Source organism: Tetrapisispora phaffii, chromosome 5 (assembly GCF_000236905.1).
Source record: "Tetrapisispora phaffii CBS 4417 chromosome 5, complete genome".
NCBI classification, from domain to species: domain Eukaryota; kingdom Fungi; phylum Ascomycota; class Saccharomycetes; order Saccharomycetales; family Saccharomycetaceae; genus Tetrapisispora; species Tetrapisispora phaffii.
In genome coordinates, this window is record NC_016524.1 from 444784 (window position 1) to 471573 (window position 26790).

General features: G+C 34.0%; 13 protein-coding genes across 13 annotated transcripts; 6 read left to right on the forward strand and 7 right to left on the reverse strand.

Annotated features, from left to right (window-relative positions):
- Positions 1–856: 856 nt before the first annotated feature.
- NCP1 (NADPH--hemoprotein reductase) lies at positions 857–2929 on the forward strand (the record flags this gene model as incomplete). The annotated part of the gene is made up of 1 exon (XM_003685692.1): positions 857–2929. The coding sequence occupies one exon, from the start codon at positions 857–859 to the stop codon at positions 2927–2929; it is 2073 nt and encodes a 690-aa protein (XP_003685740.1).
- Positions 2930–3227: 298 nt separating this feature from the next.
- On the reverse strand, positions 3228–3977 carry DOG2 (2-deoxyglucose-6-phosphatase; the record flags this gene model as incomplete). The annotated part of the gene is made up of 1 exon (XM_003685693.1): positions 3228–3977. One exon carries the CDS (start codon positions 3975–3977, stop codon positions 3228–3230), a length of 750 nt encoding a protein of 249 aa, XP_003685741.1.
- A 705-nt stretch (positions 3978–4682) lies between these two features.
- On the reverse strand, positions 4683–5594 carry RRP45 (exosome non-catalytic core subunit RRP45; the record flags this gene model as incomplete). Its single annotated transcript, XM_003685694.1, has 1 exon — positions 4683–5594. The coding sequence occupies one exon, from the start codon at positions 5592–5594 to the stop codon at positions 4683–4685; it is 912 nt and encodes a 303-aa protein (XP_003685742.1).
- Positions 5595–5979: 385 nt separating this feature from the next.
- RNH202 (Rnh202p) lies at positions 5980–7059 on the reverse strand (the record flags this gene model as incomplete). Its single annotated transcript, XM_003685695.1, has 1 exon — positions 5980–7059. The coding sequence occupies one exon, from the start codon at positions 7057–7059 to the stop codon at positions 5980–5982; it is 1080 nt and encodes a 359-aa protein (XP_003685743.1).
- Positions 7060–7809: 750 nt separating this feature from the next.
- Positions 7810–9516, forward strand: DDE1 (Dde1p; the record flags this gene model as incomplete). Its single annotated transcript, XM_003685696.1, has 1 exon — positions 7810–9516. The coding sequence occupies one exon, from the start codon at positions 7810–7812 to the stop codon at positions 9514–9516; it is 1707 nt and encodes a 568-aa protein (XP_003685744.1).
- Positions 9517–9612: 96 nt separating this feature from the next.
- On the reverse strand, positions 9613–10497 carry INM1 (inositol monophosphate 1-phosphatase INM1; the record flags this gene model as incomplete). The annotated part of the gene is made up of 1 exon (XM_003685697.1): positions 9613–10497. The coding sequence occupies one exon, from the start codon at positions 10495–10497 to the stop codon at positions 9613–9615; it is 885 nt and encodes a 294-aa protein (XP_003685745.1).
- Positions 10498–10955: 458 nt separating this feature from the next.
- Positions 10956–13661, reverse strand: AAP1 (arginine/alanine aminopeptidase; the record flags this gene model as incomplete). The annotated part of the gene is made up of 2 exons (XM_003685698.1): positions 10956–13545; positions 13624–13661. The coding sequence occupies 2 exons, from the start codon at positions 13659–13661 to the stop codon at positions 10956–10958; spliced, it is 2628 nt and encodes an 875-aa protein (XP_003685746.1).
- Positions 13662–14610: 949 nt separating this feature from the next.
- FSH1 (putative serine hydrolase) lies at positions 14611–15342 on the forward strand (the record flags this gene model as incomplete). Its single annotated transcript, XM_003685699.1, has 1 exon — positions 14611–15342. The coding sequence occupies one exon, from the start codon at positions 14611–14613 to the stop codon at positions 15340–15342; it is 732 nt and encodes a 243-aa protein (XP_003685747.1).
- A 627-nt stretch (positions 15343–15969) lies between these two features.
- Positions 15970–17802, forward strand: SMF2 (divalent metal ion transporter SMF2; the record flags this gene model as incomplete). Its single annotated transcript, XM_003685700.1, has 1 exon — positions 15970–17802. One exon carries the CDS (start codon positions 15970–15972, stop codon positions 17800–17802), a length of 1833 nt encoding a protein of 610 aa, XP_003685748.1.
- Positions 17803–18669: 867 nt separating this feature from the next.
- Positions 18670–19143, forward strand: COX6 (cytochrome c oxidase subunit VI; the record flags this gene model as incomplete). The annotated part of the gene is made up of 1 exon (XM_003685701.1): positions 18670–19143. The coding sequence occupies one exon, from the start codon at positions 18670–18672 to the stop codon at positions 19141–19143; it is 474 nt and encodes a 157-aa protein (XP_003685749.1).
- Positions 19144–19548: 405 nt separating this feature from the next.
- On the reverse strand, positions 19549–19983 carry ELF1 (Elf1p; the record flags this gene model as incomplete). Its single annotated transcript, XM_003685702.1, has 1 exon — positions 19549–19983. One exon carries the CDS (start codon positions 19981–19983, stop codon positions 19549–19551), a length of 435 nt encoding a protein of 144 aa, XP_003685750.1.
- Positions 19984–20846: 863 nt separating this feature from the next.
- Positions 20847–22079, forward strand: CIC1 (Cic1p; the record flags this gene model as incomplete). The annotated part of the gene is made up of 1 exon (XM_003685703.1): positions 20847–22079. One exon carries the CDS (start codon positions 20847–20849, stop codon positions 22077–22079), a length of 1233 nt encoding a protein of 410 aa, XP_003685751.1.
- A 396-nt stretch (positions 22080–22475) lies between these two features.
- Positions 22476–24419, reverse strand: ERC1 (Erc1p; the record flags this gene model as incomplete). The annotated part of the gene is made up of 1 exon (XM_003685704.1): positions 22476–24419. The coding sequence occupies one exon, from the start codon at positions 24417–24419 to the stop codon at positions 22476–22478; it is 1944 nt and encodes a 647-aa protein (XP_003685752.1).
- Positions 24420–26790: the final 2371 nt, after the last annotated feature.

The following is a 26790-nucleotide window of genomic DNA, read 5'->3' on the forward strand; positions in this document are numbered from 1 at the left end:
CGAAAACAGCTGCCACCAATCTTCTTTCTAACCATTTCGTTTTTTGTATTTCCGTAAACGAGCAACAAAATACAGCCGTCTCCACGGCCGTTTCTTCATGCACTGGTGTTCAAATGATAAAAATCATGAAAAAAATAACACAAAGACCAGATCATCGTTTAAATCCCTCGAGAGAAGGTGAAAAACTTTAACAGAATAAACAATCCGTCTCGTCTGCACCTCATTGAATATGCTATATATACTTACTTGATGCAAGCAAAGAACTCTTAAAGACCATATAATCTGTTACAATATCATTATCGTCAAGTACTTTGTGGGTCTCTATGTCGACTTTTGTCTCATTCGCACCTTTGGATTACTCTATTTTACTGTTCAGCTAGTCCATCACCGTTACTGATAGGAAGCTGGAAGTGGAAGTGAAGAACAAAAAAAGAAAAGCATGCTCATGTACATTGCTCTTGAAGGTCTATTCTTTTCTTGTTAGATGAGTAGATTTAGGTTTTACTTTTTTATCGTAAAACTTCAACTTAGCAATGGAAAAAGTTTACCTTCTTTATTTTTATAATTAACTAGAGAAATAAGAGTAGTCTTTTATCGAGGTAGCAAATTTTATTGTCTATATACATGCATGATATTGTATTAACTCTCTATGTGCAGGGAGAGATAGATCCTGTCACTTGTTTTCTTGACATCTAGTTTCATATATACACTTACATATATATATAAGACGTTACTACTAAATTATTGGTTTATTTTGACCTTTTTTCTGTTGTATTTCACTTGATTCTACTTTCAGAACTCACTCAAGTGTATACCACAGTTTTTGCAGTGCCACATATATATACCGATTTTAAAGATGAACAAGACTGATATCATTGTTTTAGGTGTTTTAGTCGTTTGTGTTCTATTGTATACAAAGAGAGAAACTATCAAAGCTATCATCGCTGATATAATCGGTGGTGATGATAGTGATATTTCTGCAGATTCCTCAGGAAGTAGAGATATAGCTCAAGTTTTATCACAGAATAATAAAAATTACTTGGTTTTGTTTGCTTCTCAAACTGGTACGGCTGAAGATTATGCTAAGAAGTTCGCAAAGGAACTGACTTCAAAATATCAGTTGAACGTTATGTGTGTTGATGTTGAAAATTATGATTTTGAGACGTTGAACGATATCCCTTCAAAATGCATGGTTTCTTTATTCATTTCGACTTATGGTGAAGGTGATTTCCCGGATGGTGCCGTCAAGTTCGAAGATTTCTTATCTGAAGCTGCCGACTCTAACGGTTTGGCAAACATATCGATCTCTACTTTTGGTTTGGGTAACTCTACTTACGAATTCTTCAATGGTGCAGGTAAGAAGGCTGTCGAGCACATGACCAATGCGGGTGCCACCATTGTTGGTGACTTGGGCTGTGGTGATGATGCCGCTGGTACTACTGATGAAGATTACATGGCCTGGAAAGAACGTATTTTCGAAGAGTTAAAGGAAAAATTACAACTAGATGAACATGATGAATCTTTCGAATCCTCGTTCAAATACGAACCTTTGGAATCCATCACCGATGACGTCTCCCTCGGTGAACCATCCTTCCAATACCTACCTGCTTCTAAATTATCCTTCAACGATGCCGGTATCCAATTAGGTCCATTCGATGCTTCTCACCCATACGTTGCTCCATTTGTTAAAAGTGTTGAATTGTTCAAATCGGACGACCGTAACTGTATTCACTCTGAAATTGATATCTCTGGCTCTAACATGAAATATACCACCGGTGATCATTTGGGTATTTGGCCATCTAATGCTAACGAAAAGGTAGACCAATTCTTAAAAGTCTTTGGTCTCAATGGCAAGAATATTTTCAACTTAACTCCAAAAGATGCTACCGTCAAAGTCCCATTCCCTGTCCCAACAACCATTGATTCTGCTGTTAGACATTACTTAGAAATTACTGGTCCAATTGCTAGACAATTATTTGCTCAATTAGTTGAATTTGCTCCAAATGAAGAAATTAAAAAAAAATTAACTGTTTTATCGCAAGACAAAGACTTATTTGCTAAGGAAATCACTTCAAAGAAGTTTAACCTTGCTGACGCTCTACTATACTTATCTAATGGTGAATATATCTGGACATCTGTTCCATGGGAATTCTTGCTTGAAAACGTTTCACCGTTATTACCACGTTATTACTCCATTTCTTCTTCTTCCTTATCTGAAAAGCAAACTATTCATATCACCTCGGTTGTTGAAAACTCTCCAAATGAGCATGCTGAGATTGGTAATACTATTGGTGTGGCTACTAACTTGATTAGAAATATTCAATTAGCTCAAAACAAGGTCGATATTGCTTCTTCTAACTTACCAGTTACTTATGACTTAAGCGGTCCGCGTGATTTATTCAGTGGCTTCAAATTACCAATGCATGTTAGACGTTCTACTTTTAGATTACCAACTAATCCATCCACTCCAGTTATTATGATCGGTCCAGGTACCGGTGTTGCTCCGTTCCGTGGTTTCATTAGAGATCGTGTTCATATGGTTGACACTCAAGAAAATGTCAAATTCGGAAAGCACATGCTGTTCTACGGTTCTAGAAATACTGACGATTACTTATATCAAGAAGAATGGCCAGAATATGCCAAGAAATTAGATACTTCTTTCGAAATGATCACTTGCCACTCCAGAATCCCAGGTCAAAAGAAAGTCTACGTCCAAGATATGCTTTCTGAACGTGCTGCTGATATATCTACTTTGATCAACGATGGTGCTTTCATTTACGTTTGTGGTGATGCTGGTAGAATGGCTAAGGATGTTAATAGTGTCATTACTAACATCATTAGTTCCAACAAGGGTATTTCCACCGAAGATGCTGCCGAAATTGTTAAAATGTTAAAGACTTCTGGCAGATATCAAGAAGATATTTGGTAAGTGTCTCAATAGAGATTATTTTATATCTCTACAAAAATAACCTGATATTCTTGGTGCGAAGGACGTCAGACTTTTATATACTCGAAGAAACAGCCTTTATATCTCCGGTCTTTTATAGATTGTGCATTAAAATAATAATATCACATAGATTATATAATTTCGTAACTATAGATTGAAATTTATCGTATGACACAGCGACTGTATTTTATCTAAGATTAAAAGAGAACAGAGCATTACCAAAAGAAATGGTTTTCTTTAGAGGCCCTTAAAAACTGTTCAGCTGCGTAATAACTCATTATTAATCCCTGCTCAAAGGATTTGTGATCTCTAAAATAATTTTACCATCATTAGAATTTTGGGTCACTCTCACTTGTCTTAAATCCGAGACTACGTAATCTGCACCTGCCTCGAACAGGACAGATTTATCATATGAGGAAGTGATACCAATTGTCTTAGCTCCCATGGCTTTACCAGCCATAATTCCAACTGGGGCATCTTCAAATACAACAGTTTGTAATTTAGAAATATCTTCAGCTGGTTTCTCCCATATTTCACTCAATTCAACTGCAGCTTTCTTATAACCCTCTGGATCAGGCTTACCGACTTTAACATCGAAACCAGTGACAAAAACATCAGGTTTCCCAACGTGCTTCAAAATAGAATCAAACCATGAAAAGGCTAAATATGGAGAACCAGAAGTAATAATTGCCCATTTACGACTTTTTAAAGGTTTACCCGTTTCGGTATCCTTGTCTAACGACAACAACAAGTCTTCAGCACCTTTAATCAAAGTCACAGTGTCCAAATGGTTAGTAGCCAAGTCTAATTCTAGTTCCTTGACCGCTTTATTATCGGTGTTATCAATATTTGGGAAGAATCTACTCAACATTTCATTGGTTCTACTACCATGAGAAACCCTAAATAATTCTTCTGGATCAACACCATGTTTAGAACAGTAACTTCTCCAAGTACGTTCAGCAGCAATGGTAGTACTTACAATAGTACCATCTAAATCAAATAAACAATAATCGACGGAAATGGAAGGCATTCTTAGTTTGTATTCGATTTATATTAATTTATCAATGTTACAGATAACCTTGATTTTTTATCAGTAACTTTCTATTCAATTGGGACCCTCTAAAATGGAAAGAAATCAAAAATATTCAAAGTGCCTAAACTAAGTATACAGGTTCTTTTATAATGTCCTGAGTTAATTAAAAACAACATATTATATTGTCTAATTGCAACATTCAAGATCTGGGTCGCAGATTCAGTGTGTCCCACATTTTTTTCTTTCTGAACTGCTTTGCTTACAGAGAGGGACTGAAACCCGAACCAAAAATAGTAGCTACCTAAAGTACAGATGGCAGCTATATCTGAAAGTGTTCTGTTAATTCGACAAGTATTTATATACATTGCTGGAAATACTTCTAAATAATGACAAGGAACTAAAATATTATATACATTATTATTATTACGTTGAAAATAGTTGATCAATTTGATACGTTGTTTAACTTCTTACCTGTTCGAGCGATGTCTGACTCTTGGGTCAATTGTATGTTTATATATATTTATTATTTAATTGAGCAACCTGAATAAGTTTTGGAAATGGTAGATGATGAAAGGATGCCATGTAGAGTGGTGGAAATGTTAAGTGTCAGAATGAATTTCACATTGCTGGAGCTATGTACTTTGTAACAATTATACCAGTGTATTTCCTATAGTGTTGATATATACAATTAACTACATGTATTTAACGGGCATTTTCGGAACTTAGTATTTGTGCAAATTTATTTCTTTTCTGTGAGTCTTCTTTGATCAATGCTAATATTTGATCTGTGATTCTTTCTGTGATGTCATATGCCTTATGACAGCAATCCATTAACGACAAGGCATCCATTGGCAGACCACCTGCCTTTGAAACCTGTACAACTTCTCTGTTTTTATTCAACGTTACAGTCAAGACACCGTCTCTCAATGATTCTTCTTTCAAAGTAGCGTCTATGATTGCTATTTCATTATTCCCGGCACCTTTAATATTTTCTTCAACGTCTTGTGGATTGAAGAATGAAAAGGTAACACATATTGGAATATGAAGAATGCCTAATGCAACAGGTTCTCTTTCATTGATTGGATGCACAGTGACTTGTTCACCCAGTATAGAGACATCTGGTTTTCTAAAATGTAATAATGCACAAATGACGGCAAGACACGAAGCATCAATGATACCACCATCGCAATCCAAGACGTGGACATCTGCTCTAATAGCCCAACATTTACTGCCTGCCACTATGCATAAGCCTTCGACATCCAAGGCACCAGATCTTCTGATAGCCTTCTCTATTATTCTTGAACATAAAACTTCATCATCGCCTGTATTACTACCGTTTTCAAATTGTGGACCTGCCATTGGTGACATCTCTGTGGATATAATAAACAAACCTTCAAATGGTCTGTCCTCATATGGTTGTGTTATTGAGCAACTTACTCTACACTGCACTTTTGTCTTACCTAGAGTGACAGTCGCATCACCATATTCTTTACCAAATGAAATATCAACATCACGAAACTTATCAAAAGAACGACCATCCAATCTCTGGTTTTCCTTTAATGCATCTAGGATGAACTTAGATTCAGCCACTGGTGTAATTATCTCTTTAGCCATTGTTGTGTAATGATTTATTTTTTACAAATTAAACTTTTTGAAACCCTCACTTTCTATCAATGCAGACAACAATAACAACTCTAATCACTATTTATCACAGATCTATAATGAGAACAACCTTTCGCTCGCAACCAAATAATATTATTTATATCCATCATTATGGCATACTTATATTATATATAAGCTGTGAAATATTTTTTCACAGCTTAACATTTCATTTCCGATGAGCTTTAACTATGGTAAAAACAAAGGTTTTCACGTAAAATATGACTTTATGAATAAGGCCAAAGATGACATAAGTAGATATATACATGCTGTGTATCATATTAAAATGAAATTAAATTACTTTATATAATATACTTATCTTGTATCCTTTAAGATTTGATTATTTTTTTGTTCTTTTGAAAAAGCCATCAATTGCACCTTTACCTTGAGCAACTTTTGGTTTTGATACTACCGTCTTCTTTGTGATTTTATTGATCTGTTTTCTAACAGGTTGATCGCCAGTCAAACCTACGTTCATTGCTGCTTTAAGAAGTAATTCTTTTTCCTTCATAGCATCTTTATTTGTGTTCATATACTCGATGTATTCTTTATGAGATTTGTGAATATTTACCGTTGAAGGTATTAGACTATTACCTTCGTACTGTAATAACTTTGTATAACATTCTTTTGGAATCAATGAAATTAGTAAATTCAATGACATTAATATTTTACAACATTCAAGTATATTTTCGGGAAGGTTGTTTGGTAATGGTAAACTTTTTGGGAAATGTTTTGCAATTTTCCCAATTTTCTCAGATATAAAGTCCATAATTTTATCATTCTTGATTTGATAATATAAATCTCCGGCTTCATTGATCTCTTCTGATATGTTACTTAAAGCCTTTTGAAGAATATTCTCATCAACATGGCACCAATTCTCATCATGTGCTTCACACAATAACTCTTTATAATCCCTCAAGCTCAAGTATTTTTTCTGATCATTCAGAGCAGTTTCTAACTTGCTATTAGGAACAGTTAATTGTTGTTTAACACTTTTTGAATATTCTGCCTCAGATTTAGAAATACTTTCTTTAAAATAGAATCCAATCAAACAGTATGTGAGGTCAAATTTTTGCAAGTATTTGACGTCCCCAGACTCTAGAATCCACGCATCTGATCTAGCCTTCTCGTTGGTCAGTATAAATGACTTCAAAGGAACTCCATCGTCAGTATAGTGATAAATATCATTAGCTAAGTCTGTACTGTTATTAATCTTCGAACCTTTACTAAAAGTATGTGACTTCAGGCTATAAACTGTATCGATCGGTGAATCCCCAGAAGTTACTGCCTTAACTAGCTGTAAACATGGTTTTGTCTTAATATTAGATGGATGGGGCAGGTTGAACCCTGCTAAATCAATTTTCTTCTCTTCAAATGCCTTCGGAGTGAACAGTATGATTTTCGTAGTGCCAACTGTCATTTCCCACTTACAATTTATCGATTCACTTAACCGTTAAAGTCACTCTTATTTTATTTATTTCTATAAAGATGTATTCAAAAATTAAACCAAAATTTAAAACTAAAAACAAATTAACCTCATTCACAGGTCAATCAATTAACTTAACTAACCTAAACTGATGAAATTGATATAGCCCCATACATGAACATTCTATGTTTTAATTAATGTAATTGCTCATGGTATCTGTTTGGTGATACGCGTTAAATCGTCTATTACCGTCAACACAAGTTTTACGTGTATAACCGTTAAATGCCTTTATTGCAAACTATAAGATATTGGAATCTATAGCAAAACAACTCGTAAGAAGTAGATTCCCTTCATATGGCAAGAAGCTATGCGACTTCATTTAGTGTATTTCTTTTGAAAGTGGTGTTGGAAGACAGGACCCCATTGCTAATCCTCCATAAGAAGAATGAGCCAAGACCACTTTGAAATCTCCGTAGGCGCAACGTCGTTTAGGTCTCAATATTGCCATTTGAAAGATGAACTAACTCTCAGAAATGGTTAAATCATAGTCCAATTCTTTATCATCCTTTAATTTTACATATATATATATAGATGGATAGAAGGATATAAGATCTTTAAATAATTAGACAGCTTTCATTAATCAAAGAGACAGAGGGTGTATGTGTTTTACTATCATTTGGTCAAAGCAGCACAAGTGATTAAGAATTCGTAGCTGATTTTTATCATTTAGGAACACACAGTAAAATGGCTTTGGACTTGTATTTAACATTGAAACTTGTAGCGACAATCATCGTTGTCTATTTTTCATCGAATTGGATAATAGCTAATGTTATATTTCCATTGACAAGAGATTTAAGTGATGTCTCGTTATTAGAGCAAGCTAGTATTTCTGCTGTTCGTAAAGATAATGAAACTGCTCACTATAGAAATTTTTTGATTCCAAGCAATTTTCCATTAACTACAGGTTTGAATATTGCATTAGGTTATAAGTTTAGAAATGGTAATTTTGGTGATGTTTGGAACGCAATTTTAACTAATTCTGATAAAAATTTCATTAGATTCTCAAATGATTCAAACAAAAAATATAATTTACAGGAAATTAATTCCTTAGCAAAATTAATTTCAAAGAAACATTTCTCAGGAAATGAATATAAGCAGGTAGGTATCACTGTGAACATATCCTCCTTATATGGTTTTATTATCTCTTTGGCTACAATGATGGCTACAATTCGTCAAGGTGATGTTATCCCTCACTTCTTATCATCTGTTCCACGTCAAAAAGTAGATGATCTAGATGTGCTAGTGATTGACAGTTGGAAATCATTCAAATTATTAAATGGAAGTCTTTCATGGTATAAATTGCTTATAGTATGCGATACTCTCGCCAATAAACCTCATGATTTGAATTCTGAGATTAAAGTTGTATGCTGGGATGAATTGGTTGAGGATTGTAAATTTGATGATAATACTTTTGAATATAGTTCCTCTGATGATAAGGCTGATGATTTTAAATCGTTTGCATATATCACATCTCCAAGTAATGAAACAACATGTTTTGCACAAATGAATTTGGTTAGTAGTATTGCTGCATTCTTTAAAATTTTTCCAATTGGGAAAGAACTAACCTCAGATGATGAACTAGCAGTAGCTGGCTCTTTTACCAGATCCTCTCTCTCTATTCAATTGTGGAATAAAGTGTTTGCAGTCCTACTAGTTGGTGGTTCCGTTTCTTTCGTCAACAATTATGCCTTGAGTGTCTCTCAACCAACTTTACTATTCACAGGCTCTGAAGACTTGACTCCAATTGCAGAAAAAATGGAGGACACTTCAAATTCTAGTCTATTTAAGAAAATAACGTTATCTTGGTCAACAACTTTACTGAGTGAAGGTATTTTCTCTAAGATAGCACAAACCAGCACCGAAAATTCCTCAAATTCATTAAATAAGTTGAGATGCATATTTTTGGGTGAAATTCAAGCAAAATCAAACACTATTTCATCTATGAAGAGTTCTATTCCTCGAATGAAAAAAGGAATCAGATCAACATTAACTACTATTCAATTGAACAAGATTAGAGCATTATTTGGTTCAAGAGTTGTTGCAGAGCTTTATTTCCCATATATGATAATGGGTCCTCTTGCTGCAACAAATTATTATGATTATAGAGTTATATCCAATTCTGTTGAATCTGCAGTTTCATTCCATGGGGCTTTATGCACTTCTTTGGAGGCTAAATTTGTAGCCACTGACGAAAATGAACATTTAGATATATCTTCAAGACAAGGCATGTTATGTATTCGTGGTTTCACTATTGGTAAACCATATGAAAGAACTCGTTTAGATAATGCTATTCAGTTATCTGAAAAAGTTGGTGGAGGTGAAGGCTGGATGCCAATGGTTGGTATCTTTGGCTTGTTTGGTCACGATGGATGCCTATACACTTACAACTAATAACAAACAGTTATATCTGTGGTAAGCTTAAATTATTTATTTAAATACTATCTATAATTATATATTTTATTATATTCAATGCGATAATGTCATAACTTAATACTTAAGTTTCCCTTCAACACAGTTCCAAAAGTCATTTATGTATTTTTCTTGAGTCTCTTTATCATTATTAGCAGTACCTCTCACCGCCAAATAAGTTCTATTATCAACAGGAATATCCCATTCTCCTTTATTAGCTCCAACAATACGACCGCCACTTTCAGTTAAAATACACCAACCAGCGCAAACGTCCCATGAGTAACAGCCACCATCCCAGTAACTGTCTAAATGCCCTAATGTGATATATGCTAAAGTCATAGCAGAAGACCCTAGGTTTCTAAAACCGTGAACAAACCCTTTTTCATATGCTAACAAATTTTGATATGTTTTCATCTTACATGTGAAATTTTCACCTTCTCTTGCAGAACCTGGCTGTAATGCCACGATTGATTTATTCAACACTAATGGTCCCATAGTTTGATACTTTTGGGTATAATCAAATTGTTCCCCGTTAACTTTCACACCGTTACCCTTTGAGGCTGTTACTAATAGATCAAGATGAGGATTGTATATAACACCCACAACAGGAACCTTACTTATAGTTAGACCAATAGATGTACAACTGAATGGGAAATCATGCACAAAATTTGTAGTTCCATCTATTGGATCTACAATGAACGTTGGATCATTTGTAATCTCGGTAACACCTTCAACATAACCCTCTTCACCAACAAATTGGAATGTAGGATATTCATCCTTTAACGTTTTCCATATTAATTGTTCAACTTCTTTATCTATTTCTGTTACAATATCAACTCTTCTCGAACCAGTTTTCAAATCATAATTTTGTTGAGAACCTGATTTCTTTTTAATTATTGGACCAACTTTATCCAACACTAACTCAGAGATAAATTTTTCTATTTGATTCAAATCAATAGTCATTGCATATATCTTCTTTAATTTCAGTAGTTATTTAACCTTTCCCGATCAGTTCGTATTTGTCGATGTCTTGATGATAATGAATTTGATAAAATTGATTGTTCTGTTGACCAAACAAAAAGTTTCTTGTATAGATTAAATTATTATAATAAGAGATTTATCTACATATAGAATCGCTTAAGCAAGGTTGTATATAATCATTAAGTGTATTTCAAGTATTCAATAAGCTCAACTTATAGTTTTTCTTACCTATTGGAAAAAAGATCATTGCGTCATTTTGGTCCGATGAGATGGTTTGATGTTATAACTACAACGATTAACCATCATAATGGTAACGTTACTTAACGTTTGATGTAAGATCTTAAACGATGTATAAGATATTAGCATAAAAGGTTTACTTTACTGATTAGAATGTGTTATAATGCTATTACTTTATAGATTTACTTATATTTTTGTTTGTTTTAGTGAATATTATTTGTATTATTTAAATAATTACTCAGACGCATGAAATCTCTATCTCTCCATGTCGATTTTATTATTATCATTTCCAAAGATTGATCTAACAGTTTACTATAAGTGATTACAGATTTATCTTTGAAGAAATATTTGATTTGACTGTATTGCTCTTGTGATACGAAGCCTATTGTACAGAGTTTTACAATTGATCCTAGTGAGGAAGAACCAACTGGATATCTTTTTAAAATATCTACCCAATTTAGTTTTAACCATTCCCATAATTGGTAAGTTCCTTCTGGACTTGATCTAATCCCAGACATCAATATATGAATGTCTTGCTTTAAAACATCATCAGTTAGTAACATAGATATGGTTTTATGAAGTAGATCACTTTCTTTAAAGTAACCTAGACTCATTAGAGCAGACTGTTGTATGTTCAAATCATCTGAATCTTTATACACTTTTAATAAAAATTCATAGTCTTCAATATCTCCTCGTTTTCCACATTGTTCAAAAAGAGTTGTTATATAAGCCTTGGGGATCTTAGCAGTTATATTTGCTTTATAATTTAAATAAAGCTCTTTAGACACAACTTCGATAATTGGGTCATTAGCATTGTTCAAAAGTATGAATAATATAATTTTCAATTGTTTGACATCCTGTGAATCATCTTTACTGATCTCCCACCCTAAGAAATAGAATTTTTGAGCTGCCATGGAGATCACAAATTTATCAAGTAAATTTGTGATATGGTAATCAAATTTATACACCTCTTTAACAGATATTACAATTTTATATATCATTTCCCATATCAAATATGAGTTAGATGACTTCAAATACTGTAAATAATTAATTAATTTATCAGTAGATAAGGAACCACTGACAGTCAAAAAATAAATGTCATTTAGCAATGAAAGTTGATCACTGACAGATAGAATGTTAATCATAGAAAATAATTTATTTAATCGTTCTTCGGAATACTTTGTGACATAAAATCCAGATCCATTATAATTAATCTTTATGAAGCGTTCCAAATTTAACTCAATCTTCATTGATTGCTCTTTCATTGTGATATTCCTTTCTCCATCTTTCGTTAATATTTGAACAGGAATTGGGTATAATATGTCATTTGTAGATATTGTGGTATTAGTAGTTGCTAAGAATTTAGATTGAGTTAAAATGATATTATCCTTATTTTCTACTACAGATATGAGTGGAAACCCTGGTTTGGTGGTCCATTCTCTGATATAAGAGATATCTTCATTTGCTGCAAACGATAAATATTTGAACAAGGTTGATGTGTTTGTAGTCTTGTACATATTATTTTTCAAATAATATGAGATTCCAGTAATGAAAGCAGTTTCACCTATCTTATCAGAAATCATTTTTAACAAAGAAGAGCCTTTTGAATATGAAATTGCATCGAATATTTGTTGTATGTCACTTTCATTGTCAATATTAACTTCAATTGGATGTGATGAGGCTAACATATCAAGAGAGAAAGCAGCTCGTAGCGTTTCGCTTATTGATCGTTCTTCAACATTCCAAAATGGATAAAACTTACTCATTGCAAAATGTGACATCCATGTAGCAAACCCTTCATTCAACCACAATTGACCCCATTCTTGCATGGTAACTAAATTTCCAAACCATTGGTGTGCCACTTCATGTTGTATAACTTCAGTAACTCTTTGTATCTTTTTCAAAGTCGATGAATTCTTATCAAGTAATAGATCAGATGTTCTATATGTGATCAGACCCCAATTCTCCATTGCACCAGCAGAAAACTCGGGAATTGCAATGTTATCAAGTTTTGGCAGTGGATATCTGATCTTCAATACATTTTCGAAAAACTTCAATGTCTCTGCAGCTAGTGTAGCAGCATATTTCCCTTCTTCTTTATGCCCTGGAATCGTATATACTCTTACAGGAACTCTAAAATTATTCGTCTCTATATATTCCAATTTTGCTACAACAAACGCTACTAAGTAACTTGACATTTTTGGTGATCTATTAAATTTGGTAACTTTTAAGCCATTTTCCATCATGAAACTCTCTTTCACATCCATATTTGATAGGTGTGTGTATGCTGGGTCCGATAATAAAGTGATAGAATATGTCGCCTTCAATTTTGGTTCATCGAAGCATGGGAAAGCCCTTCTTGCATATATTGGCTCCATATGTGTTGTTGCAATAATCTCACTCGTATTTGTATTTTTGTCTTTGTATTGTGCACGATAGAATCCTAACATATCATCACTCAATTTCCCTTGAAATATGATCTCAAGTACAGACTTACTTTTTAACAATTTTTTAATTGGGCTTATAGTATCTGATGGAAATTCGATATCTATAAATTGTTGCTCATCATTGATTTTAATAGAGGTTGATTTAATTCCTTCTAAAGATGCACCTAATATACCCAGTTTATATGAATTAATTCTAATGACGTTTATGGCTGGATTATTAACGATCACGTCAATTTTAACAATACCTTGTGTTTCGAAACTCGTCATATTAGCATACAATAATAAATTGTAATGAATTGGAATCACATTAGTATCCAGTACATTTACGAAAGCGAAAGCAAAACATCTGAGGAGTGGTAAAAATGTTAGTAAAAATATGATAAGTTTGTCTCTATGATATCTCATTTCACTCTGTGATACATACATTATACAACAAAAGTATAGTAAATGGAGGGAATACATTATGCACGTCTCGTATCTTAACAACTAGTTAACAATTCTGAGTTAGGAAGTTGGGATACTAATACCATTAATATACAATTGCAGTACCATCGTTTGTATTGGTTATTTTATGCCTTTCTATATAGAGATAGATTGCAAGCTAGTTATAAATTAAAAGTATGCCTTGAATGTTAATTTCCCTATACCATTTTGCGTCGTGCTACATATGAGACTATTTGTGACACTTCGAGAACTTGAAAAATCAACAAAACGTAATGCATAATGTTTTTAATGACCAACCAAACATCGCATGTTACTACAAGACAGCTTATACAGCATCGATTCTTGTAGCTGGTACATATCACATTGTTTAAATGCTGTGTATAATATTAAAATTCGCAGTATGCATCTGTATGAAATCATCTGAACACCAACTGAATAGAGGAACATGAGAACATAGGTATGGCGTTCATAAGAGAATATACATCTATGGACCAACCTTACCGTTAAACCTTCTAAGGAACATCACCTCTTTCTCTCTGTGATCGGTGTTATACTGGTGGTTGGTTGTTTGTTAAGTGAAGCACTGTTTCGAAGTGTCTTCTTCCTAGTGTTTGTTGACCTCTACGTTGTTCTGTCTTTCAGTGAAGGATCGAAGTAGAAAGAGCAAATTTCCCTGCATATAAAATAATACAATTCGGTTAAGTGAATAAAAACAAAAACTATGTAAGGTTGTTGCATTTATTCACTTATTCATTTGTTCAAAAGTTGATGAGATGTATTCAATTGCACATTGAATAACCTATGGTAACCTAAATGCACACGAATATATAAGTACAGTGAATTTAATCTTGCATTCCTGTTAAATGTAAAAGGTTGTTTTTTTCTATATAATTGAGTTGATTTAATCTTTATATTTATGTATAAATAAAATAAATCAATAAGTCGACAAACACACATTATATTCACTATGAGTACTACTGTCCCTAAATTGCTATTTTTACATGGTTTCTTACAAAATGGTAAAGTTTTCTCTGAAAAATCTTCTGGTATTAGAAAATTATTGAAGAAAGCTAATGTTCAATGTGATTATATTGATGCTCCAGTGATCTTAGATAAAAAAGATCTTCCATTTGAGATGGATGATGAAAAATGGCAAGCTACTTTAGACGCTGAAGTTAATAAAGCTTGGTTTTATCATTCTTCAATTTCTAAAGAATTGGATTTATCTGAATCCATTAAATTTGTTTCCAATTACATCAAAGAAAATGGTCCATACGATGGTATAGTTGGTTTCTCTCAAGGTGCTGCTCTATCTACTATTTTAACTAATAAAATCACTGAATTGGTTCCAAACCACCCAAACTTCAAAGTCAGTTTAATCATTTCCGGTTACTCCTTCACTGAACCAGATCCAGAAAACGAAGGTCAATTGAGAATCACAGAAAAGTTTCAAGAAAGTTTCACTCCAAACACAGATAGTAACACCAAATTATTATTTATCTATGGTGAATCCGATCAGGCCGTCCCATCCATTAGATCCAAATACTTACATGACTTGTACAAGTCGAAACTACCAACCGAAAAACATGATCTATTGAAGTCATTTCCACATCCTGGTGGTCATATGGTTCCAAATAAGAAAGATATCATTAGACCACTTGTTGAAGAAATCACATCAGCATTAACTGTCACTGAGTAAACCTCATTCCACTGAAGTAAAAAGCATACTCCATACAACCAAAACCAAACAAAAAAACAGTAGGGCAATATATTTGGAACGAAAGAACTAAAGCCACTTCGTGTATAGATAACACTTCTCATACATACCTTACCATCTGTATATATATTTAAAAGTTACACTTGTTAGTCTATAATAGAGGTTGCTCTACTTGGCTTAAGCCTTCGTATTTTGTTTACCCTGATCGCATACATTAATAGCACTATTTCTAATGTTTTTAAGCTTTCGAAATTGATAACGCCGTCATTTAATAAATATTTGAAAAATATCAACGTATGTTACTAGGGAAAGAAAAAACATTGATAAGTATTAAGACATTAAATTGCATTTATTATGAGTTAAACTCAATCACGATTATTTAAAACATTCATGATTTTACGACGTGAAATAATATAAAAGAACAATTATTGAAAAAAACTAGATTTTTCCAGCAAGAAACAGTTTTGGGAGCACAATCGTTATTAATATTTTTTTTGAATTTCGTATTTGCATTGGATATAAACGCCATCAAGACTCATAGTACTTCCTTTTGATCTTTGAGTTTGTTTTACATAATAAATCTGTCATTTTTGATATTATTGAACTTACATGGTGAACGTCAAGTTTTCGGCATTGCAAGAAGATGGAGTAATAAGTCATTCTAATGATATTGAATCAACATCGATACAGACATCACCAACTGTTGCTGACTTAAATGAAAATATTATTACATCTTCTGCTTCTGCTGCAACTGCTTCTCCAGAGGATGATATAAATGAATTCGAAATAACATCAAATCCATTGGAAAATGATGATTATCAAAACCTAAATCTATATATGTCACAATATCAAAATACATCGACTTTGGGTAAAGTTGTGGGTTTTCTAAGAGAATATGCAAGGTTCATTGGACCGGGACTTATGGTATCTGTGTCATACATGGACCCTGGTAATTACAGTACGGCTGTTGCAGCAGGTTCTGCGCATCGCTATAAGTTGTTATTCTCTGTTTTTGTATCAAATTTAATGGCTGCGTTTTGGCAATGTCTTTGTGCGAAATTGGGTGCTGTCACAGGTTTGGATTTGGCACAGAACTGTAAAAAACATTTACCATACAGAGTCAATATTACACTATACATTTTAGCAGAAGTGGCTATCATTGCCACTGATTTGGCGGAAGTCGTTGGAACAGCCATTGCACTAAATATTTTATTTAAGGTCCCGCTAGCATTGGGTGTCGTGTTGACTGTAATTGATGTTCTAATCGTATTAATGGCCTACAAACCAAATGGGGATTTGCGTCTAATAAGATGGTTCGAGGCTTTTGTTTCACTGTTAGTGGTTCTGACTGTGATATGTTTTGGATTTGAATTACACTATGCAGAACTGGGACCTGCTAAAGAGATCTTCAAAGGTTTTTTACCAAGTGCAGCCGCATTTCAAGGCGATGGTTTATACCTGAGTTTAGCTATTCTCGGGGCTACCGTCATGCCTCATTCATTGTACCTTGGCTCAGGAGTTGTTCAACCGAGGCTTCGAGACTACGATATAAACCATGGACATTACAAACCTGATGAAGTTGATACGGAAAACAACCATGAGGATTACAAGCCATCATTCGAGGCCATTGATGCAACCTTGCATTACACAATAGCTGAATTACTTATATCACTTTTCACTGTTGCGCTTTTTGTTAATTGTTCCATATTAATTGTTTCGGGTGCCACTCTATATGGCACAACACAAGATTCTCAAGAGGCTGATCTATTCTCAATATACGATTTATTATGTGAAACATTAAGTAAAACCGCCGGGACGATCTTTGTGCTAGCGTTGCTGTTCTCAGGCCAAAGTGCCGGTATAGTGTGTACACTGAGCGGACAGATGGTCAGCGAAGGTTTCTTGAACTGGACAATTCCACCTGCACTGAGAAGATCCTTGACCAGAGCTGTTGCCATCACTCCATGTTTAATTCTGGTCCTAGTAGCAGGAAGAGACGGCCTGTCTGGCGCATTAAACGCTTCACAAGTCGTGCTGTCGTTACTATTACCGTTTGTATCCGCACCCTTATTGCTACTGACTAGCAGAAAGGATATCATGAGTGTCGAGATAAGTGATAATGTAAATAGAACAAGCCACGTCAACTCGACCATAAAATCTGGCTCATTATTCAGCTTCTCGCAAAGTCTCAAAAAGAACAAGAACAAGAACGCCCACTCGGACGAAGAATACATACAGCTGAGACACATGGACTCGGAAGGCGAAGAGCAAGACGACAACCAAGTACTGGCCGTCCCACTTAACACTGACAACGTCGCATACAAAGACATGAGCAACAGTTGGTTCACCACAGTCGCGGCAGCCGCACTATGGCTAGCAGTCTCATTGCTAAACTTCTACATGCTAATCAGCTTCGCGACGGGCAAAGACGTCCATTTCTAGTCTGTCACCGCAGTCACCGCCATACATCCCACCTACTCATAAAACAACAACAGGCATACTGTCTCATCAGAACACAAACACCAACAGGTGACCAGGTCATGTGACAACCGGAGCCTCTCCGGTTGTCACATGACCTGGTCACTGGCAACGAACCAATCACAACCGGGAACCCCACGGCGTTCTCCGCGCACAACAGACCAGATCGTCAGGCAACAACAACAACCTCGCATATCCGTTGATGTGGGCACTGAAACGGATATCACCGATAAAAATCATTGAAGCAACCAGTCAACCAGAACGTCACAATGCCACGACAACATCAAGCCAGATGCCAGCAATTGGCATTGACCTCTAGATCCAAAGCACACCTGTATCCAACCAATATACAACAAGTATATATATATTTAGATATTCAAACGCTTAACATATGAATAAAATATATGTCTGCATGCAAGACACCTCTGATCATAGTATTCATCTGACTGCCGTTGTGTCACACCAGCAACGTTATGTTTCGTTGATTGCACTGTCCCAATGGCTGTATCTCTCTCTTTCTCTCTCTCTCTTACCGTTTCGAAATTTCATTTTTCGCTGTATCTTGTCCTTTTTCCTCTCTCTGTGCGGTTTTTCGTATGTTTTCTCCCCACGCTGTTTTTCGAAATAGTTAGTATTCTGTTCTGTCATAGTCACTTTTATCAAACATTATATATATCTCTCGATCTCAATCCATTGACAATTTTGTTACAACCGTGTCAGTATATATAAGTCGTGTATGTGTATGCACATTTCTTGGATTACTCTTTTTTTAGCTATCCAACATACCTTGGCTCGCACACGAACATACACGCACGCACGTTTACATACACAATGTTTTCCAGATCTCTATTCAGAACCCCAGTTTTAAGAAGAATGGCTATTGCCAGGACTTCTCCAATCGTTGGGAAGAGTATGACCATTCAACCTACTCTATCGAAGTTCCAACTAAGAAATTACTCGGAGTCGCAACACGATAACGAGACCTTCGAGGAGTTCACAGCAAGATTCGAAAAGGAATTCGATGATGCTTACGATCTCTTCGAAGTCCAAAGAGTCTTGAACAACTGTTTCTCTTACGATTTGGTTCCTGCTCCTGTCGTTATTGAAAAGGCTCTGAAAGCCGCTAGAAGGGTCAACGATCTTCCAACCGCGATTAGAGTCTTTGAAGCTTTGAAGTATAAAGTTGAAAATCAAGCTCAGTACGAAGCCTATTTGGACGAATTGAAGGAAGTAAGAGAAGACCTGGGCGTCCCATTAAGAGAGGTATTGTTTAATGCTGAGACTGCCCAGCCTCATCACAACTAAGTCGGTTCTTGATACGTAGCATATCGTCAAATGAAGAAACAGAAAAGCTCACTGTTTTATTCAATTGTATATGCTGCATCTAAATAGAGACTTTCCACTTCTCCTCTTCTCCTTCTCAATTATAAGATTCATGTACGTCGGAGTTGGGATTATCTATTATTTCCTTTTTATCTATTCTTTTACTTTATTTTGAAAGTAGCAACATTTTTACAATATATAATTCACTACATACATCTGTATGTTATATATAAATATTTAAACCCAAAAAAATTCCTTTAATACATTCTTTAAATTTGATATAAAACTGCTAGAACTAAACTAAATACAAGTTTACTAATTTCAAAGAAATAATGATTATTTATATATCGTGTTTGTGTATGCTCAGCCTTTGTATATTCCATATATCTACTCTTCGTCACTGTCGACTAGTCTGCCTCTACCTCTTTTAGCAAGCCCTATTTCTTCGTCAGAATCCACTTCCTCCTCGTCTGGATCGGCTGCGACCGATTTGCTTCTACTATTTGGCTCATCGGAATCACTCTCATAATCGCTCTCAGAGTCGTCGTCGTCATTATCCGACTCACTCCCTCTTCCTGCATTCACTTCCTCCACGGCGTCAAACCAGTCACTGTACACATCAACAGGCTGTGATAGTCCATTGATATGTGTTTGAAAGTTTTGGCCACAAATCTTACACGACAGTGAGCCAATGCTGTTTTTCCTATCCAAAGTGCATGACACACTCTTGTCATGGTTGCAGAACAGACAATTAAATTTCAGGTCCAGTTTCTGCACAACCTTTTTGGCTGGACCTCTTGATGACTTCTTTCTCTTACCCATATTTCCGAAAATAAAATTAGCAGTAGCACAGATACTATCTCAAATCCTATCTGTTTGATGCAATTTGCAACTTTACTTGTGATATCGATTGGAACATTTCCAACCATGAACGACTTATACACACACACGCACACACACACACGTATATATATAAATGTTACTTGTATTATACGCAACTATCATCATCGACCGATTGAACGTCGATGGAACTAAGAATAATCGAACAGGTATATAATTATTATAAACTCATTTCGTAAAACTTTGGAATTTCAAATAAATGGAAACCCGTACACCACAGCATATATCCGATAACAGAACCTGCTCCCTCGTAAATATTAATCAACAAGCTAATAACAGCACCAAAACTGTGGACTTTTGTAGTTCCTTCCACCCCAAATATAGCATCGTCATCAGTGTCAGCACCGTTGTTGAACCTTCCCACCAACAATCACATCAGTTCGATTAACAAAGCTGCTCCTTTAATATGTGTCATGTCGTTGTCACTTGTTAAAACATTTTTAAAGGCTGCAGCCACTGATCACCTTTAACGAAAGCGTTAAGGAACTCATCGAAAGACGAAACTGAAAATTTTTTTCCAATTTGGCGGGTGTTTGAAATTTTATGTTAACGCTGTAGTTTGGGTCAACCTCTAAGAAAATGAAATCAGTGAAAAATTGATTGTATGCGATGAGCTCTATAATATAATAATAACGATGAGATGAGCTTGATATTTTTTTGTAGTTGGTGGTCAGTTAATGTATAGGATATATAGACATATATATATAGCATTTTCTGTACTGTAATAGTTGTTGGTTGTTAAGAGTTTGGAAGATAAGAAAAATACGATAAGAGCGGTATAAGATATGTCCAAGGCTACTCCGAATAAAACACCAGCTACTGTTGGTTCCCGTAGCAACTCAAAGAAGAATACCCCAGTAAATACTCCAACCAAGACCAAGAAGAAGTCAGCTAGCAATACTCCTAACTCTGTTAAAGGTAAGAACGCCAAAAAAGCTACTTCCAAAAACAATACTCCTATTAAAGTTAAAGAGGTCAAAGAGGTTAAAAGTGATTCTGTTGTACCAAAAGAAAGGATTGAGAAAGCAATTGAGGAGTTGGGGAAATTCATTAAGAAACAGTCTGCTTCAGGTGAAAAGTCTCAATTGTTAAATGAAGACGATGATTTAAATAATCTGTTACAACTGATTGTAGTTAATAATGATTCATTCACTGGCTCTAAAAAAGTTTTCAAATTGAAGTTAATTGATATAAAAAATTCTTTCTATAAAATATGGAAGGCGGCAAGTGCCACTGAAGTCAAAGATTTCAAAACTTTATTAATCTTAAAAGATTCAGACGTCTCTAAAGTCACTGAAGATGAATTATACGACGGTTTAAGTAAATCTGATATAACCGTCGATAAAGTTATCTGTGGTAAGGACTTGAAAACTGTTTATAAAGCTTTTGAAGCAAGAAGAGCATTGCTTAGCGAATACCAATTGATCTTGGCAGATGACAGCATCATAACTACTTTACCAAAATTGTTGGGTGCTAAAGCTTATAATAAAGTTGAAACTACGCCAATCTCTATAAGGACTTCATGTGGTAAAGGCTTCAGTAAAGAAACTTTAATTAACAGTATTAAGAAAGTTTATTTGAATAAATTACCAGTAAATTTACCAAGAAGTAACACCGCAAACATCCATTTAGGTAACTATAATTGGTATGAAGATAATGAAAAAGATTTAATCGAAAACATTGAATCAGTTATTACTCAAATGATCGATGCTTTCAAGATTAGGTCTGTCTTCATTAAATCTAATTCCTCTCCAGCTTTACCGTTATACTTCAACGTCGACGTCATTACAGAAATTCAAAAGAAGGTAAAGGATGTTAACAGGGAAGAAATGGTGGCTGTAACGATTGATGGTGTTGAATTGAAGTTATCAGCATTTGACCAAGCTTTGATGCAAGTATCTAATCCAACTGAACACAGCAATATCTTTGCTAAGAATATTCAAGCTGTAAAGAGAAAAGCTGAATCTAAGGCTGAATCTAAGGCTGAATCTAAAGATGTTAAAAAATCTAAGAAATAAATATACAGTTCATAGCATCATTTTCTCTTTCTATAATGTGAAATGATGAAAAGTGATTATACCACAATTTCCATATAGCATTTTATAAATTACTAACATAAATTTATTACAAGTTTATGTTTTATACTGTATATTATCTACTAGATTAATTGATAATCTTTTGTTTATCCATAAATAAAATTGATAACAATCATTTCATAAAAAATTCATAAATAATTGAGATTTTATTATACTAGTTTATTGAATAAAAGTATAAAATGAATAGGGTTTGTTTATGTATTATGCTCTAAAACTATATGAATAATTGTGGGGATAGCAGCGTATATTTGGTTTTTTATCGATTTTTCTTCAAATGACAATGAGCTTCTAAGAATTTGAGATTTTTTTTATTCAAAATTATGCACAAACAGAAACATGTTCGGCATTTCTATTTTTGGATGCAGCAATTATATCTTTCCAGTTAACATGGAATACTGCATAACCTTGGAAAATACTCATGGTAAATAATGCACATGTGATACCAGACCATAGGCCAATAATTCCGAAGCCAAACTTAAATGCAAGTATGTATGATAATGGGATACCAACACAGTAAAATGCAAAAAGATTTATATAACCACCAATCTTTTGTCTTCCTTGACCTCTCAAACAGCCAGCTGTTGAAGCGTTGAATGCATCGAATAGTTGCATGAAAGCTAAGTATGGCAATGTCTTGATGACCAGCTCTACAACTTCCGGTTCATTAGAAAATAACTTAGCTAAAAATACCTTGAAATTGAAAATAATAAATATATTCATTGTTGAGCACACGAAAGATAATAATAATGAGACTTCACATGTTATTACACATGCCTTGTGTAATGATGCTCCAATGAAATTTGCAACTCTTGTGCTAGTGGCGATGGAGATAGAGAAAGGGATTTGATAAGCTAACGATGCAATAGTAGAGACAATTGATTGTGCACCTAAAACTTCAGGGCCTAATCTTGATGAAAAAATGGTCAAAATTTCAAAGCCCAAAAATTCTGCTTCGACCATTACGATACCTGGTAAAGCTAAATTAAACATCTTCCTCCAATTTTTGAAAACCTGGTCAGTCTTGATGAAACCATTCCAACACTTCATAGGAACCACATCATGATCAGTCATTACCGTGTAAAGATATAATCCTAACGCCATTGCCCAGTAATTGATAGCCACTGAAACTGGAGCACCTAAGTAACCGATCCCTATTTTGGAGTTCCATACCAATAGATAATTCATCAATGCATTTAATGGTGCACAGAATGCCAGAACAATAGTAGATGCATGAAAAATTCCTTGGCATTGTAGAAAACGTTTCCCACATTCGAACAAGATGAAACCAGGTACACCGAATGCGATAACTTTTAGATAATTAGCAGCTAAAATGCATAATTCTTTCTCTGTGATAATTAGCTCCAATAATGATTCTGACCAAAACCACCAAATGTACATAATTGGTAAGAAAGCTATGATAGTTAAAATGCAACATCTTTGTAATAGGACACCGACCAGATGATAGTTTTTAGCCCCGTATGCTTGTGAACATAGAGTATCCAAACATGTACAAAGACCTTGGATTGCAGCAAACCCTGTAATATTTGCTGTCATTGAACCTAAAGTGACACCACCTAATTCCTTTGTGCCCAAATGAGAAACGGATAAAATGGAAGCAACTGATAATGAGTTTTGTAATATGAATGTAAAAATCAATGGAAATGCGTTTGTAGCCAAGACTTGTACTTCTCTTTTATAAGTTGTGGTGATTTTTTTTCCTGATTGAATAGCAGACTCCCAAGTTGCTATGATTTCTCTTTCTTCTTCATCTGAAACTTCATTGAAAGAGTTATCCAAACTGGGATTATAATTTGGATGATTGTAAGCATTCAATAATTTATTATCCTTCAACAGGTCTCTCTCTTCATTCACTAGTTTTTTAGAGAACAATAAACTGTTTCTATGTTTAGAGACTGAAGCATTACTCTTTGTAGTATGAATTTTTGGTTTTAAAGTTTCGTAAGTTTGTGAAGAATCAATTGTATCATTGTTTAACAGAGGAGCTTGTTCGTCTGAAAACGGTTGGACATCCCCTACGTGAGAAATTGAATCGACATTCGTGTCAATGCCATCCATATAATCCTCGTTCAAATCATCTTCTTCCCATGCATGAGTGTGACTATTATCACAGGCATTCTCTGTCTCTGAACTTAAATTGTTGTTAATGTAGTCGGCAGGAGTGTATAAACCTGATTTCCCTAAACTAGTAGAGTACACGAACGATGTGGTTCTTTCAGTTCTGTTTTGGAACTGTTTTGACATCTTCAAAAATGGAAATAACGAACTAATTACCAGTTGAAAAGTTGCTGTGTCCCTATATTATTCAAAAAAGGGCAAAATTCTTATGAGCTGATATCAATAATAAATGTAACGTTGGGAAAGGCAAGAATTCCAATCGATTACATATACAAATACACAAGAAGAGACAAATATATGAGTATATATATAAATGCAAAACAGTACTATATAAAAGAGTATGAATATATTAAATCTTGTTGCCAACCTTTATTTCAAGTTAGTAGTTAGGAGGGTAGTATCAAAGTGTATATAGATGAGTTGATTTTATAAAAATTTCAGTAAAGTTACCTGGATGCCTAAATCCACTCAAGAGTGAAAAATTCCAAGTAAACTATAAATGTATATACGTACATATACATATACATATCCTACATGGATAGTAATAGTAAAAATATTAGAAGCCAAGAATACAATTGACAAAAATAAATCTAGAACTACAGAACCATACATACAATAGCACACTAACTATATTTAACTAAGTTTGACTAAAGACCACTATTAACATATAACAATTAAATTTTCATTGCTATGTATGTTTTTCGGTTCAACATAAAATATGAATACTTGATATTTCCTTGTAGTTAGATGGCGAGTGGTTCTTTCTAATATTCTTGCTACTTGAATCAATATTGAAGTTTAATCAATCTACAAAGAAAATAAAACAAAGAGACACATCTGGTTCTTATTCTTAGTTACTTACATATTTACTATTTATTGTTTTCCCTACCACAACTGCAACTTGCTACCATTCGATCACTAAGAGAGAGACGTAAAAATATGAAATGAAAGTTTTTCGTTGTTTTTGTTCAAATTTCGAACTTTCATTTTTTGCTTAGTACTACAATTGACAGAGTTTGCGACTTTCTAAACACAGTAGAGTTCCTTAAACGAGGGAGGTAAAATAGGAAAACATCGCAGGTGAGTATATGCCACCGTTCAATGTTCCCAAGGTAGGCATATATATATATACCTATGTATGTTTTTTGGTCCATTCGTGTTGTGCGTTACGGTCATAACAATGCAGTCAACAGCACGACACTAGGCACTTGTTCAGTAACTTGGTCAGAATTGTCAAACAAAATATTTACTTACTTATATATACACGTATTTATATATCCTTCTGGGTAAACGTTTTCGTTAGAAGATATTTGTATCTTCTTTCAGTAAATTTCTCATGCACAGTCTGTTTATCAGCTGATATCTCTTCAGTTTCTCATATATAATGTTGTATTGTCTGTTTTCGGATTCAATTTATGCCCGTTTCTATTATACATGTTACTGGAATAGTAATCCTGTCTTGAACTAGTAGTTACTGTCAACAAATTTTGTTTGTGGCAATGATGATATATATGTGTTTTTTTGAAAATTGTTGTAAATTCAATTCAGGCACTTTTCCATATATGAAAATACTTATTCTTAATTGTAATTTGATGAGAAAGCTCAATTGAATTCATTGTATCCTGTTGTTTTCTTGGTTACTCTTCGACTATTGGGATCTATATTTATTATTTTTGGGAAGTAACTCTTTTTACTAAAAATAGCCATCTTTATTTATATATTTTTCAGGAAATGTTATTGCGTTTTTTATGCAAAAGGTATGCAATTTATCATTCTCTCTGTTCTATTTATTACTTGTAAGTAATGTAATTAAGTTCTATTTACGGGAATTGGTAGTTAATACTTACAGAATAGCTTGGATAATGCGTAAGGACTACCTAATATAGCATTAAACTTGCATTCTAAATATAGACTTTTTTTTTTCGATCATTGTTGTAGTCCTGGGATTAGAAATGGGTATGGGCATGGTTCTTGTCCCTTGCTCTATCGTGCTTGTAAGTATAGTTAGGAAACGCCATTCTACTTGAAATTCATGTATGCAAGTGAGGTTGCTTAGCTAAATAAAATAAATTAAAAATTATTCATCTTCGAAATGTTGTACTTGGTTATTAATATGAACATCGACGTTTTTCTTTTAAAATATATTATGGGTGAATGCGTCAATGTATTAATAAATAACTTTATCTCATTTTCTCATATTTTCTATCACTCTCATATATGAATATATATATATATATATATGTATATTTATTTATATATATATGAGAATTATATGGTCAATTGAGTAAGGTAATAAACATTATTATCTTCAATCCTTTATTTCAAGTTTTTTAATTGTATTTTCATGTAATTGAGTTCTTGTCAACTTTACAGATTTTCCTTTATTCTTATATTTTGCAATGAATTGTATACCATTGCATATATTAAAACTGTCATTGGAAGGAACTCAACAATAAGCTGTTTATAATATTCTTTCCCTTTTGAAATTTTGGTGCTT